At 40.3% G+C, this 14,590-nt stretch overlaps 4 protein-coding genes across 4 annotated transcripts; 2 read left to right on the forward strand and 2 right to left on the reverse strand.

The window, feature by feature from the left end:
* Nucleotides 1–355: 355 nt before the first annotated feature.
* On the reverse strand, nt 356–683 carry LOC147162071 (histone H4). Its single transcript, XM_086096906.1, has one exon. It carries the CDS (start codon nt 665–667, stop codon nt 356–358), a length of 312 nt encoding a protein of 103 aa, XP_085953032.1. The 5' UTR covers nt 668–683.
* A 1,718-nt stretch (nt 684–2,401) lies between these two features.
* On the forward strand, nt 2,402–3,231 carry LOC147162072 (histone H1-like). Its single transcript, XM_086096888.1, has one exon. The coding sequence runs from the start codon at nt 2,415–2,417 to the stop codon at nt 3,021–3,023; it is 609 nt and encodes a 202-aa protein (XP_085953014.1). The 5' UTR covers nt 2,402–2,414; the 3' UTR covers nt 3,024–3,231.
* A 2,132-nt stretch (nt 3,232–5,363) lies between these two features.
* Nucleotides 5,364–5,774, reverse strand: LOC147162073 (histone H3). The gene has a single exon (XM_086096896.1). It carries the CDS (start codon nt 5,772–5,774, stop codon nt 5,364–5,366), a length of 411 nt encoding a protein of 136 aa, XP_085953022.1.
* Nucleotides 5,775–6,116: 342 nt separating this feature from the next.
* Nucleotides 6,117–6,530, forward strand: LOC147162074 (histone H2A). The gene has a single exon (XM_086096899.1). It carries the CDS (start codon nt 6,144–6,146, stop codon nt 6,528–6,530), a length of 387 nt encoding a protein of 128 aa, XP_085953025.1. The 5' UTR covers nt 6,117–6,143.
* Nucleotides 6,531–14,590: the final 8,060 nt, after the last annotated feature.

A 14,590-nucleotide genomic window follows, 5' to 3' on the forward strand; every position in this document is an offset into this window, starting at 1 on the left:
AGAGGTTGCACTAGCAAAAACGGTTATTGTATTGCATATAAAACTCAAACTCTTCCATTATTAAAGGTAATATTTCATTTGAATATTTGTACAAATACAGCTCTCTAATTAAAAGCCAATTTATCACTGTACTACAAATGAAATGGACAAAAACAAATGTTCACGTTTTAAGCAGTAGAAACTGCTCAAAGTCATATGATGCCTGGAGTAATTGCATTTGTTATTTTTAATTAGTAATATTCCATGTTAAATTCATAAATCGGTTTGTGTTTGATATGAAATGATTTCTCTCAGAGTAGGTGGGTGGCCCTTAAAAGGGCCTTTTTGGATTATTAAGGACAAAGAGTGAGAAGATTCAACCTCCGAAGCCGTACAGAGTACGTCCTTGTCTCTTGAGTGCATACACCACATCCATGGCAGTCACGGTCTTCCGCTTGGCGTGTTCGGTATAGGTGACAGCGTCACGGATGACGTTTTCCAGAAAAACCTTCAGCACACCGCGAGTTTCCTCGTAGATGAGGCCGGAGATTCGCTTTACTCCTCCACGGCGAGCCAGACGACGGATGGCGGGCTTGGTGATTCCCTGGATGTTGTCACGGAGTACTTTACGGTGACGCTTAGCGCCTCCTTTTCCCAACCCTTTGCCACCCTTTCCTCGGCCGGACATTATTGAGTTATGAGTAGTCACCAAAGATGATTAGAATGAAGTGGACTTGTGTTGCTGGCTAATTTTATAACAAGACTACGGACCTGAATGGGGACAGGTAGCCAAACTTGTGGGTGTGCGGAGGGCGTCACTCAGTAGCCATAAGCGATCGCTTCTGTATTAGAGAGAATTCCACTACAAATTAAGTTGTCTGATTCACTTAAAATCGCTTTATCAACCTGTAACAGACGTGTACTTATGGTTAACAAAATGAAAAAAAACAACAACTATATTTTTATTGACGCTCCGTTTCCTGCGTAAAAAGCAGGGAGGAGGGTGTTTGTACGCATGCGCACAATTGAGAAAACCACAAACTCTCACTACTGGTTTGCCGGCACAATACCTTCAGTTAGTCCAACATTCCTGATTAGCTTATCTTCTTTGGAGGACACCGTTGGATTCTGAGGGTTTGGATTTCGTACAAATGTAGTTTCCAGGCAGCATGCCATCACTTAACTAAGTTTTTTTTTTTAAGATAATATGAAGCGCTATTGTGTATTTCTATGTTTATACTGTTGTGCAGTTAAACAGAAGTTACTAAATTCCCCGTGTAGTCTTTTTTACATTGTTTTGGGGAAGTTTCAATTAATGCTGAAACATTTGAACACATATTTCTCAAATGCGAAAGTATGTGTAATGAATACACAAGTTGTGAAAAAGAAGTCAAATTACAATGCATTGAAATAGTAATGAGAAATTTCACTACTATTACATTCTCAGTAGGAAAACATGACAAACTATCTACAATCTTCCCAACACTGTCAAAGAGTTATTCAATACCCTGTCACTGACATGTCTTCTAGGAGGCCTGCACATGCACAAGTGTGAGCAGGTTCTCTGTGTGGTGTGCAACAAAAGTTTAATACAATTATTATATCGGGATGAGATACTGAATACATGTGATGCACAAGTCAAATAAATGTCAATATTAGCCACACGTTCAATAAAGTGCAAAATAAAAAAATGATACAATCGCGAGCAGTGTTTACACAATAAGCACTGTAATCTATCTATATGTCTGACCTACGTGATACTGATGCGGAAGGCAAAAGCATTCACACCAATTGTTCCCATGCATACAGTATGTATGTAGACAAATTTGTTAAAAATTCAGCTACTTTGTATTGTTTAAGACAAACACATTCCATGACTTGGATATAAAATTGAGAAGTGTTATCAGATAACAGACACAAGCCACAGGTTTCAGTCATGTGTGTTTGCTGCCCTCAGAAAACGTTGTCTTTTTCCAAAACGATAATCAATACTCGCTTGATTAGAGTTTCAATCCATGGTTGGACATGTTACTTTATATGTAAAACACTTTTTGTCAAATAGTATTTTACTTTAAACCATATTATTTTAGAAATGAGTCAGGAAATTCGCCGAGAAGCGCTGCTCACGACAGTGTAGAGGTGAAGTCTGGAAGCTCTGCAAAATAAATGCAGAAAGTATACGACTTTTAAACAGCTTCATTATGGAAATAAACAAGTGTGAGATCTATTAAAATCATTAAATTTTATTTAAAATGCTTCCAATGTTGTTTTTCATCATTTGAAATGTGCGGAGAAAACACAAGTGAGGAGAGTTTGTCAGCGCGCCGTGGAGCAAACTGCCCGATTGACTCTCCACGGTTCTCATGGTGCGTTTAAGTCCCACCTCTTGCTCGGGAAAAAACACCAGCCCGTTCAAACGACAAATAGCAGGCATCATGACAGAAGTAGTACCAGCCCAGGCTAAAGCGACCAAGAAGAAGGCGTCCAAACCCGTGAAGAAGAGGGTCGGACCCAGCGTCAGCGAGCTCATCGTCAAGGCCGTGGCCGCCTCCAACGAGCGCAATGGCGTCTCCCTGGCTTCCCTCAAGAAGTCGCTGGCGGCCGACGGCTACGACGTGGACAAGAACAGGTCCCGCGTCAAACTCGCTGTCGTTGGACTGGTGACCAAGGGAACTCTGCTTCAGACCAAAGGCACCGGCGCCTCTGGCTCCTTCAAGATGAACAAGAAGGCCGAGGGGAAGGCGCCCACTAAGGCAGCCACTAAGGCAGCCAAGAAGACCCCCGCTAAAGCCAAGAAGCCGGCCGCGAAGAAGGCGACGCCGAGCAAGAAGGCCAAAACAGTGGCAGCCAAGAAGACGGCCGCCAAGAAATCCCCCAAGAAGGCCGTGACGCCCAAGAAAGTAGCCAAGAAGGCCACCAAGAGCCCCAAGAAGGCGGCGCCCAAAAAAGCCCCAGCGGCCAAGAAGACCGCCGCTAAGAAGAGCCCCGCCAAGAAGGTGGCCAAGCCCAAAAGTGTCAAGAAGACAGCACCCAAAAAGAAGTGAGTCAACATTTCTGTCCACAAAAGGCTCTTTTAAGAGCCACCAAATCTCATTTAAAGAGTCAACGTATTCCTTGTCTGCTACATATGTCATATATTAAAAACACACATCATCCGTAACCCGAGTCAAAACTCAAAATGAAAAAAAAAACCATATAATTTAGTGATGTGTCGGTCGCGAACGAACCGGCTCTGAGAGCCGGATCTTTGACGTGAACGACGGGAGCCAGGAGCCGCTTTTTTTTCCTCTCTTTTTTTTCTCTCTAAAGCCGCATTTGATTGGTGAGTATGTGTGCGAGTCGTCTCTGTCTGCGCTCAGCGCTGAGCAGCAGAGGGGGGAGGGGCACACGACAGCACGCTGCAAGCAGTCACACACACTCGAACGTGAACGGGAGGGAGGAGACGAGAGAGAGGAGGAGAGCGCTTGTATAAACTGAAAGGTAAAAAAAACTGTTAAAAAATGAGAGACATGAGAAAACGCAGCAATATATGGACACATTTCAATACAACAACTCACAAAACTAAGGCAGAGTGTAAAGTCTGCAAGACTAAAATTTCATATCGGGGAGGCTCTACAAACAATTTACACCGGCACATGAGAAGTTCTCATGTTCTCATTGAGAACTACTCATCCTTTAGTTCAATTGGAGGAAAAAAGGCAAATAAATTAACCTGATAATGAAGGTGCTACTGCAACTGTTGCTGCTGCGGCTGCAGCGTCTTCAGCATCATCCAGTGCACCACCACAACAACGGAAAATTACAACCCAGAGCTCTCTGGGCCAATTTTTGCAAAAGTCAATGATTCCAGCAAGACAAAAGGTAATTGATGAAGAACTGGCTAAAATTATTGCATGTGATTTCCAACCATTTTCAGTTGTGGAGGACAAAGATTCAGACGGTTTATTCATTCACTCAATCCAATGTATGCACTTCCAAGTAAGAAAACACTCTCCCAAAAAATCATCCCAGGCCTGTATGACGGAGAACGTGCTTCACTGCAAGAGAGGGTTAAAAAAGCCACAGCAGTTTGTCTAACAACGGACAGCTGGACTTCCAGAACCACCACATCCTACTTGTCAGTTACATGTCACTTTGTTGAAAGTTTCAAAATGGTGTCCTGTCTTCTGGATTGTTTTGAGTTCAGTGAGAGACACACTTCTGAAAACTTAGCTGAGGAGCTGCTCAAAGTGGCTGTGTTAGTGACAATGCAGCTAACATAACCAAAGCAATTATTTAAGTTCATTTGTAAATAGTTAAATTTTCTTTTTTTTATAACTGTCAAGTTTATAAATAAAAGTGTATTTTATGCAACAAACATTTGATATAGTGCAATTTTTTCACATTAGTTATTCATATTGCACAGTTTTAAATTGTTGTTTGTAATATATTGATTTAAGCGACAAAAAATCTAAAGAGCCATTTGGGAGCCGAAAGAGCCGGCTCTTTTTAGTGAGCCGAACCAAAAGAACCGGTTCCCTAAAAAGAGCCGGAATTCCCATCACTAATATAATTAATTAATCAATCAATAGGTGTTGATTTATTTGGGGTTTGATTCAAAATCAACAGTAAGGATCAACACTAAGGAAATATGACTTTTTATTCTTAAACTCATTTCATTATTTACATATCAATAAAAAACATTCATGTCATTGATTGTGTTAAAACAGACATTTAACTCAATTATTTTAGCTTTTCGTTATTCTTTTCTATCATCAGACCACTGTTTTGTTGTAGGCATTGATAGTTACGGTTCCAAAAGCGTCTGAAAACTGAGACAACAGTGGAAATGGAAGTTTTAATTAATTCATCGGCGAAATTATAGTATCTTAATATAAACCCAAAAGTTTGAAGATACACAATGTATCTGTGCGCCGGTCGGACCAGACATAATTCTAGGTATTGTAATACTAATCAATTGCGTGTAAAATACCCTACGTTGTCACAGTAGTTGCTCATTGATTGGCTACTTGAAGCGGGGGAACGGTTGTCCAATCAGAATATCCAATTGCTCCTCCAAAACTTCCGTACGATTGCTTTACAACAGGGTTACTTGTATGGCATTAGTGTAGGAGTGCACCAATATATATATTTTAAATTGATAATAGTTTTTAAAAAAATAAAAAAGGGGGATCAAAGGCGAGCGGGTTAAGTTCATTGCCATATACTATGAGGTTTATACCTATACTGCTTTCATAACAACTAAAAGTGCAATGCTTAAGAAAAATCTACTTTTAATAAGAATCATCATTACTCTTATCGAATATGGAGTCATGATGGAATTTCTCTTTCAGTTGCAAATGTGGTGGCTCTTAAAAGAGCCGTTGTTGTATGACTGTAAAAGCTTAAGCTCTCTCTCCACGGATCCGACGGGCCAACTGGATGTCTTTGGGCATGATGGTGACCCTCTTGGCGTGAATAGCGCACAAGTTGGTGTCCTCAAACAGACCCACCAAGTAAGCCTCGCTGGCCTCCTGCAGAGCCATGACGGCCGAGCTCTGGAAGCGCAGGTCGGTCTTGAAGTCCTGAGCGATCTCCCTCACCAGGCGCTGGAAGGGCAGCTTGCGGATGAGCAGCTCGGTGGACTTCTGGTAGCGACGAATCTCACGGAGAGCCACGGTACCGGGCCTGTAACGGTGAGGCTTCTTGACGCCGCCGGTGGCCGGGGCGCTCTTGCGGGCTGCCTTGGTGGCCAGCTGCTTTCTAGGGGCTTTGCCGCCGGTAGACTTACGGGCTGTTTGTTTCGTTCTTGCCATCTTCGAGTATTTCTCCTCCAAAAGTAACCTAGTGATGTGAAGGTGACACGCGAGTGGCTTTTAACCGCTTGGTTCGACTGCGCAGGAGTGACGCGCGCTCAGACCGGCGCATGCTGATTGGTGCGCAGATCCTGCTTGAGCTCAGCCCCGCCTGGAAGACAGACCTCCTGCCACAAGGCTCGCTGCCAATTGGAGGGAATTGTGTTCAAACTGGCCGCCAAAATGCAAAGTTCCTCTCCGCGCTGAAAACCTCTTCCCTGGTTGGCCTGACTCAAAACATCCCGCGCATTTAGAAGCTATTAAAGCAGGACTTGTTCCGTCGAAGGGTACAGTTTTCTTCGAGTTTCCACTCCAGAAAGACAAATCAAGATGAGCGGCAGAGGAAAGACCGGCGGCAAAGCCAGGGCAAAGGCCAAGACTCGTTCCTCCCGCGCCGGACTCCAGTTCCCGGTCGGTCGTGTTCACAGACTGCTGCGTAAAGGCAACTACGCCCAGCGCGTCGGTGCCGGCGCCCCCGTCTACCTGGCGGCCGTGCTGGAGTACTTGACCGCTGAGATCTTGGAGTTGGCAGGCAACGCAGCCCGCGACAACAAGAAGACTAGGATCATCCCCCGTCACCTGCAGCTGGCGGTCCGCAACGACGAGGAGCTCAACAAGCTCCTTGGCGGAGTCACCATCGCCCAGGGTGGCGTGTTGCCCAACATCCAGGCTGTGCTTCTGCCCAAGAAGACCGAGAAGGCAGCCAAGTCCAAGTAAAACTACAAGCAGACATCTGAAACACCAAAACGGCTCTTTTAAGAGCCACACACTACTTCCTTTAAAGAGCATACTCTCTTAAATAATTGTGTTGTACCGATGATCTATACAAAAGCAAACAATGAATAAGCCAATATATTTCATCTTCATATAAAAGTATGACACTTTCATTCTCTTATTTTGAAAGGCAATTACTCGTCTGGGTGTACATTTGTACAATGTAGATTCATTGCCCGACTGAACTCTGAATGCTTGAGTTTACTTAGGATGTTTTTTTGGTGTGTACTTTTTTCCAATGACAATAGCCATTTTGTACGTCATCAATAACATGTGCTCGTGTGTACATGAGATGCACATTGCTTGTTTTACAAAACACATCATCTAGTTGAAAGCATTATCTGTATATTACTGTACAAACTTCATAAGTAGTGTTGGGATTTATGGCTCTTTGACAGGAGCCGTTCAATCAAGAATCGTTCACTTAAAAGAGGTATTCAAAAGACTGGCTCTTTTATGCTTTTTAACATTACTTGAAATCAGCAATGTTATACTTAAGGTTGAACGTCTCTCTATAAAGACTGTTCCCATCGTTCACATTGACGAGCCATTCAAAAGACTCGATTCGTTCATGAACGTCACTTCACTATTCATTAGCAATCTAATTTAGATAGGAGGAAATATACTAAACTATTCAATACAAAAACTAACTTTTTAATTAATTATGAAGAGTTTTTTTTATTTTTATAATGGCACTTGCTATACAGTGATACATCAAAGAATTCTATGCTGACTTGTTTTATAAACTTTTTTGTTTATTCTGTGACAACCGAGTAGAGCCCGGTGTACTGTTTTAAAGGAAGCAAATGTACAATAAAATAGATGGATACATCTTTTTACATTAGTTGCACACATTACTTTTATCGTATATTCGTGAGCATGAGTCAGCAGGATTTGAAAGGTGTACAGTTCAGCTGCAGACATTTTGTATTTTGCAAACTGAACCTTACATTGCAGCCATTGTTTCTGTCTCTTCATCATTCAGAGGTAATTTTCTACATATAATCGGTCATTTGTACCAGTGTAAAAATGATTCTGCAAACAAAGGGCTGAGTGAACTATGCAACAGGTCGTTTGAAATGCTGATTATTGTTGTCAGAACATTTTGCACAGGATTTATTTTTGAATCAATCAAACTTTTAAATACATGTTTGTTGGATTTATTCATTTAATTAAAATCATAATTGTCTAGATTAGAATGACAGGGGGGAAAAAAAGAACATTTATTTTTTGGCCATATCGCCCAACCCCACCAAAATGTGTGATCTTTATGTTAAAACTGTGCATATTAAAGTGGCTTATATTAACGTTAAATATACTTTTTATCAGGAATGTGCGATATCGGTGGCAGATAACTATTGGCAATTATCAGTCAATTTGACATCATACAGATAAACCAGATAATAAAGAAATCCGCTGATAATAATAGACACGCAACTTTGGTCCATCTGTTGTGGCTCAAGTCCTCAACCCCTCCCCTCTCCTATGGTAGTGTCGCATATTTGTGACGTCATGCTTGCGACCTCATGTTCACAGAAGATGCATGTCGCCAATGTAGACTTTAGCCTAGTTTATTTGTTTTGGATTCCCGGAAGTTGTCACTGACATCATCTCTTACACTGACCAGAAGATGGCGACAGCGTAACGTTTGAAGACGGTGAATAGTGTTCCGTCACAATCCATCTCCAAATTAACCTCGCCAGCCAGATTGATAATTGTAATTCACTCGAGGGAGTTCTTCACATTATGAATCTGGTACTTCACTAGGCAGACCCGTTCGGGAATGGCAGGGCTTGCTGTACAATACTGCGAGTTGATTGGACGATGCGGCACATTTTGTTTTGATCAATCAAGGCAACGGATGAAGATCTCGTCTTCTGTCTCGTCTTGGCTGCAAACGTATCAGCGGGAGTGGTACAAGATGTATTCTCCGGGGTTTGTGAACTCACAAAAAACCCCAGAGTTCATCTTGCTGGCAAGGTTATCTCCAAATGTCCTTCCAAAAACTTTCAATTTCCTCAATGGTCAATTGATTGATTTATTAAACCTATATCTATGAATAAACTGTTTTGCCATTATTATCAAAGTGTTGGGCATTATTTACCTTTTTACTGTTTGCAGTATCGTCCCAAATTTAATATCCTTAAATTTTAGTGTGGGTAAATCACGGTCCTCAGAAATCCAGCGTCAAAATGCTTCCCAAAATATCTTGGTGTATGTATGGACATTAAAAAAAATAATAATTCAAAAGTCTCTTCATCAGTTACAAAAACACAGCAAATTTGCTGTACTTTAAATCTGTCTCATAAAATCTCCACAAGGATAAACATCATTCATCACCTTAAAATAGCATTCGGTGATATGGGTAGACTAGAGTGAGGTACGGGGTTCTAATTCTAACTCTTAATTTCTTGAGTGTAATCTTTTAACAGATTTTTTTCCTTTTAAATCATTAAGGGGCGGCACGGTGGCTGACTGGTTAGCACGTCAGCCTCCCAGTGCAGAGGACGTGAGATCGAGTCCGGGCTTCGGCCTTCCTGGTTAGAGTTTGCATGTTTTCCCCGTGCTTGCATGGGTTTCCTCCGGGTACTCCGGTTTCCTCCCACATTCCAAAGACAATGCATGTCAGGTTAATTGAACAGTCAAAGATGTCCATAGGTGTGATTGTGAGTGTGGATGGTTGTTCGTCTCTGTGAGCCCTGTGATTGGCTGGCAACCAGTTCAAGGTGTGCCTTGAAGCCAGCTGGGATAGGCTCCAGTGCCCCCCGCAACCCTTGTGAAGACTAAGTGGTAAATAAAATGGATGGATGGATGGATAAATCATTAAGATGTTTTAGATGTGAGGCCACCCAGTAAGAATTTATTGGTACAATGTGGCAGCCGTGGCTCAGGGTGTATAGATGGTCATGTAGTAACCGGAAGGTTGGCTGCTTGATCCCCACTCTCCCCAAGTCATGTGTCATTGTGTCCTTGGGCAAGGCGCACTTCACACACAAGGTGCGAATGTTTGGTGGTGATCGGAAGGGCCGTAGGCGCACACTGGCAGCCACACTTCCGTCAGCCTGCCCCAGGGCAGCTGTTGCTACATAAGTAGTTCACCAGCTGACATACCAGCCTACTCTCGTCAACGCTCAGTCATGGCGACCAGCCTACTTACCCTACTCTCTTGTTTCAATAAAGATCCTCACCTTGCCCTTTTTTCCTGACTCCCTGCTGTGTTTCCCCACATTTGGGTTGAGCAACCACTCGCACCCACTGTGACAGAAATGATCTCACCTTTAACATATATGCCTTCAAGGTTTTCCATAGTACTGAAGCCGACATGTCAAGTGTTGTGTTAACAATCATAAAAAAAAAAAAAAAAGTCAATTTGTTGTGAAATAAAGTTAACAGCGGACGGAGTGCTTTGAATCATCCCTTCCCTTCTTCAATTTAATTTGAGACGAGTCTTGCGAAAAGGTCACTTGGGCACCAAGGTGGTGGATGTGGTGCAGTATTTTACTTGGTTTAATTGGGCTATTGAGCCCTTTACAGTTGAAGCTAATGAATTTAATAGCACACCCGCTGGACACCATTGACGGGGTGGATAGGGTCATTGCTAGATGACGGCAATATAATGCAAAGGAGAACACAAAAAAAAAACTTGGTTGATCTGCAAGTCAAACAAAAAGACCCCCCACACACACACACACTTTCTTTTTTACTTTATGTATTTATTTATAGAAAAACACAACATATAAGAATTGTTGTGGACCAGCTGCCACAACAAGAAGAGGCAAAAAAAAAAAAAAAAGGATCAAGCATTCTCCAGACTACCAAAAGAAGAATCAATGCATAGCCAATGGATCACAGCAGCCATAAATAGGGTGAATAACAAAACGGAGGATTTGGGATACTCCTCATTGCTTGTGTAGAGTTCAGTTCATATCAGGTGAGTCAATTACTGAATCAGGTAAGTGTAGATGTAGCCCGATTGTATAGTTATTAAATGAAGGCAAAAGACGTGATCGGGCACTTTGTACAGGGTGGCTGAATCAGCAGATGATAACTTCTACCTTCAGGAAAGTTACCACACGCAAAATGTGGGGGAAATAATCAGTTTCATTTGTTTGTGCTGCTACGGCTTAATATATATTACACAGTTTAATTTAATAACTGACCAAACCATAAAGAATATTTTTGATAAGGCAGATAAAAAGTTGCTAGCGTATCTAAATAACACTGCAAGACTTGCATAAAACTGCTAACTTCGATAGCATTCTGAATATACATAAATGGGAAATAAATCTGGGTTGTAAAAAATTGTAAAGACTTTGTATGATCAGATTTGAAAGCACTCACAGGTATATAATCGGTCATTTGTACAAGTTTTTCTGGTGAATATCCTTGTATGAACGTAGCCTTTCAAGTGTAAAAATGATTCCGCAAACAAAGGGCTGAGTGAACTTTATTTATTTATAGCACACTACAGGAAAGATGAATTGATTGATTTCAAGCAGATCAAATTTTTACCTGTTTTTGCTCAAGTTCAATTTTAGGCTCACGTGTCACACTCCTGGACTTCTTTTCTAAGAACAACCCTCAAGCCCAAGAGAAAACATTCTGGAGCCGTACCTGAGTGTAACATGATGTCAGACAGCGTCTCACATGAGGGTGCTTAGTCAGTGGAAACACATGCACATACAGCCGTGTCAAGTATTTGACCTGTGTATGTTTGCATGATGCATTTAAAAAACAACAACAACAACTCTACATTGCACATTTGTATATGTGCAGTAGAGGGCAACACAGGATATAATTTTTACTCCTGTCCCGCCCCCATTGAAAAAAAATTCCCATCCCGCCCCACAGTACAAACAAAACAAAAAAACAATCCTGTTCAGAATAACTCCCACTCCCGTACCACTCCAATTTTGGAGATCAGCTACATTAAGCACACACACATCACAAATGCAATGGTCCGAGTCCATTTTACTCGATAATCCCGCTCCCGTGATTAAAGGTCAAATTGTCGCCGGGATTCCCAGGAATAAAAAAAAAATACAAACTGAATGAAAGAGTACATCCATTAAAAAAACACTTTTTGCTTCTTGCCAATTGTGTCTATTTGGTCTCATCAATGGAGAGCTTGCACTTTTGGAAACTTCCTTGGCATGTCAATTCATAGAAGCTGTCAAACAAAATAAATGTAGAAAAAAGGTCAGTGTTTGGGTTTACAGGATACAGGTAAGAGATTTATGCACTACACTTGTAATTTGTATTTATCACCACTGCCACCTACTGTAGTGGATGTGCAATCATTTTGTGGAACAGCTTTTGCTATGCAACAGGGAGTTTGAAACACTACTAGTATCTGATCTTTAAATTTACCAATTTAATCCTTTCTGGAGATTTTCTTTCAGTAGGAATGGGATGAGTAGGCTATGTAAGGTGAGTCGCAGATACAACATGATGTTCCTTTATTGCACTCGTGAATACGGCAAAATTCCTTCATCGCCTTTTTGAGTCCATGTGTATGGAATCACGCACTGAACAATGGGAACCTGGCATATTACCCAAAATTGACCTTAAGCAATCTCAAAATCAAAATACTGACTGTTCTACTCGGTTAGTTCCACTGCGCTACTGTGGCCGCTGGGAAGTTTTGACCCCTGAATTGGAAGTGTATGAGTCGGGGACCGCACATGGGTACTGATAATTCTGATTCGTATGGAGGTAAATTTGGTGCAAAACTAACTTGTGCAAAAAATGTGTACCTGTAGAAAAAAGTCTAAATTTGTATCTGTAAAAGTCGTGATTTGTATCTGTAAAAAAAATGTGTGCCTGTAAAAAAAAAAATTGTGTCTGTAAAAGAAATGTGTACCTGTAAAAAAAAATTTTGTGTCTGTAAAATAAATTTGTACCTGTAAAAAAAAAATTTGTGTCTGTAAAATAAATTTGTACCTGTAAAAAAAAAATGTGTATGTGTAAAACAAATTTGTATCTGTAAAAACAAATTTGTACCTGTAAAAGTCATGATTTGTATCTGTACAAAAAAAAAATTGTACCTGTACAAAAACTATAAATTTGTATCTGTAAAAGTTGTGATTTGTACCTGTAGAAATGACAACTTGTAGTCAAAGAAGTCGCCACTAGGAGTCACAAGTGGGTTTTCTGCTGCTGTTCTGTGACGTGAGTTTTGCCCCATTTGTTGCGCTACAAATGGAGCAAAACTAATTTGTACTTGTAGAGCGCCTGATTTGTACTTGTAAAGAAGGGGGCGGGCTCTGGTGTAATGAAGGGTTGTTTTGACCAATCAAGTGAGAAGGATTTGAGCGGATTGGAGCGCAACCTCATTGGTTTAGCGAACGACGGTGGCGGGACTCGCGGAAGGATACAAGCAGGACACATCGTCGCCAACCAACATACATATTAAGAATACTTCTTAATATGTATGTTGAGGAAGAATACTTCAGTATTCTTAATATGTATGTTGAGGAAGAATACTTCAGTATTCTTAATATGTATGTTGAGGAAGAATACTTCAGTCGACTGAAGTAATCACAACTTTTACAGATACAAATTTATAGTTTTTGTACAGGTACAAATTTTTTTTTGTACAGATACAAATCATGACTTTTACAGGTACAAATTTGTTTTTACAGATACAAATTTGTTTTACACATACACATTTTTTTTTTACAGGTACAAATTTATTTTACAGACACAATTTTTTTTTTTACAAGTACAAATTTATTTTACAGACACAATTTTTTTTTTTACAGGTACACATTTCTTTTACAGACACAATTTTTTTTTTTACAGGCACACATTTTTTTTACAGATACAAATCACGACTTTTACAGATACAAATTTAGACTTTTTTCTACAGGTACACATTTTTTGCACAAGTTAGTTTTGCACCAAATTTACCTCCATAGATTCGGCTTATTCCGATTTGGCTTATTTGAAGCGCCTTATATTATTATGATTGACATAATAATCTAAAACACAGCTTTAATAATTCACCTTCTTAAGACGTCAGGTTTATTTATTTATTTTAACACTACGAAATATAAAAAAATACAAACTACCCTCAGTCATTGGGGGCGGAGCTACCTGTATTGTTTACCGGAATTGCTCAAAACTGCCATTTGACTTCCACTCTAGCTTAGTAGATCGTTGTGGAGCCGCGGTAGCACGTCCGGCGTTTTCAGGGGCCTTGTTCAAGAGTTCACGTTGGTTCTGAGCGTCTTGGGCATTGGTTTCAAAATGCGTGGTCTAAAGCTGTCCTCCACCTCGAAATGAGTGGGATGGGTGCCGTACAATATATCCCCAGCAGAGGGCTCACATATTCAAATAAAGTTCTTTAAAAAGTCAAAGTAAGCAAACAGTTTATTGGTTGGTTTATTGGTTATTGAATCCCCATTAATCAGATCTTGCCAAGTTCAAAGGATAATCTTCCTTGGGTCCATAAAAGACATAACAAAATGACTTATAATACAATATATACAATACATAAATTAATAACATATTAATAATGAAATAATAATAAATATGAATGACAAATACAACAAAATAAGACACCGTGATGCTAATTATGAACTATGAAAACCTATCAAACAAAAGAACAGCCCATATCTAATTCAATTTCCGCACCAGTAACTCATGTTTGGCAGTGAACCTCAATGTGACTTTATTATTGCAACTTTATTAAATATTGTTTTAACTTCTTCTTGAAAGTGTTCTGTACTTTACTTGCACATTCATGGTAATATCAAGTAATGAGTTCCATCATGTAATAGTTTTTATTTATTTATTGAAGATTTGTTATGGATTTTGGAACTGCTAAATAGTTGCAACTAGCTTGCCTTGTAATATGATTATGTTTGTTACTTATGTACACTACTTGGTCTAAGATGTACTTTGCATTTTCTTTATTTTAAAACATTCCTGAAAAAACCGAGGCGATGGAAGTGCAATCTTTTCAACAGAAAGCCATGACAGATTCTAATGCATGTCTA

This window comes from Leptonotus elevatus, chromosome 15 (assembly GCF_054856555.1).
Source record: "Leptonotus elevatus isolate MCC_2025b chromosome 15, RoL_Lele_1.0, whole genome shotgun sequence".
NCBI classification, from domain to species: Eukaryota; Metazoa; Chordata; class Actinopteri; order Syngnathiformes; family Syngnathidae; genus Leptonotus; species Leptonotus elevatus.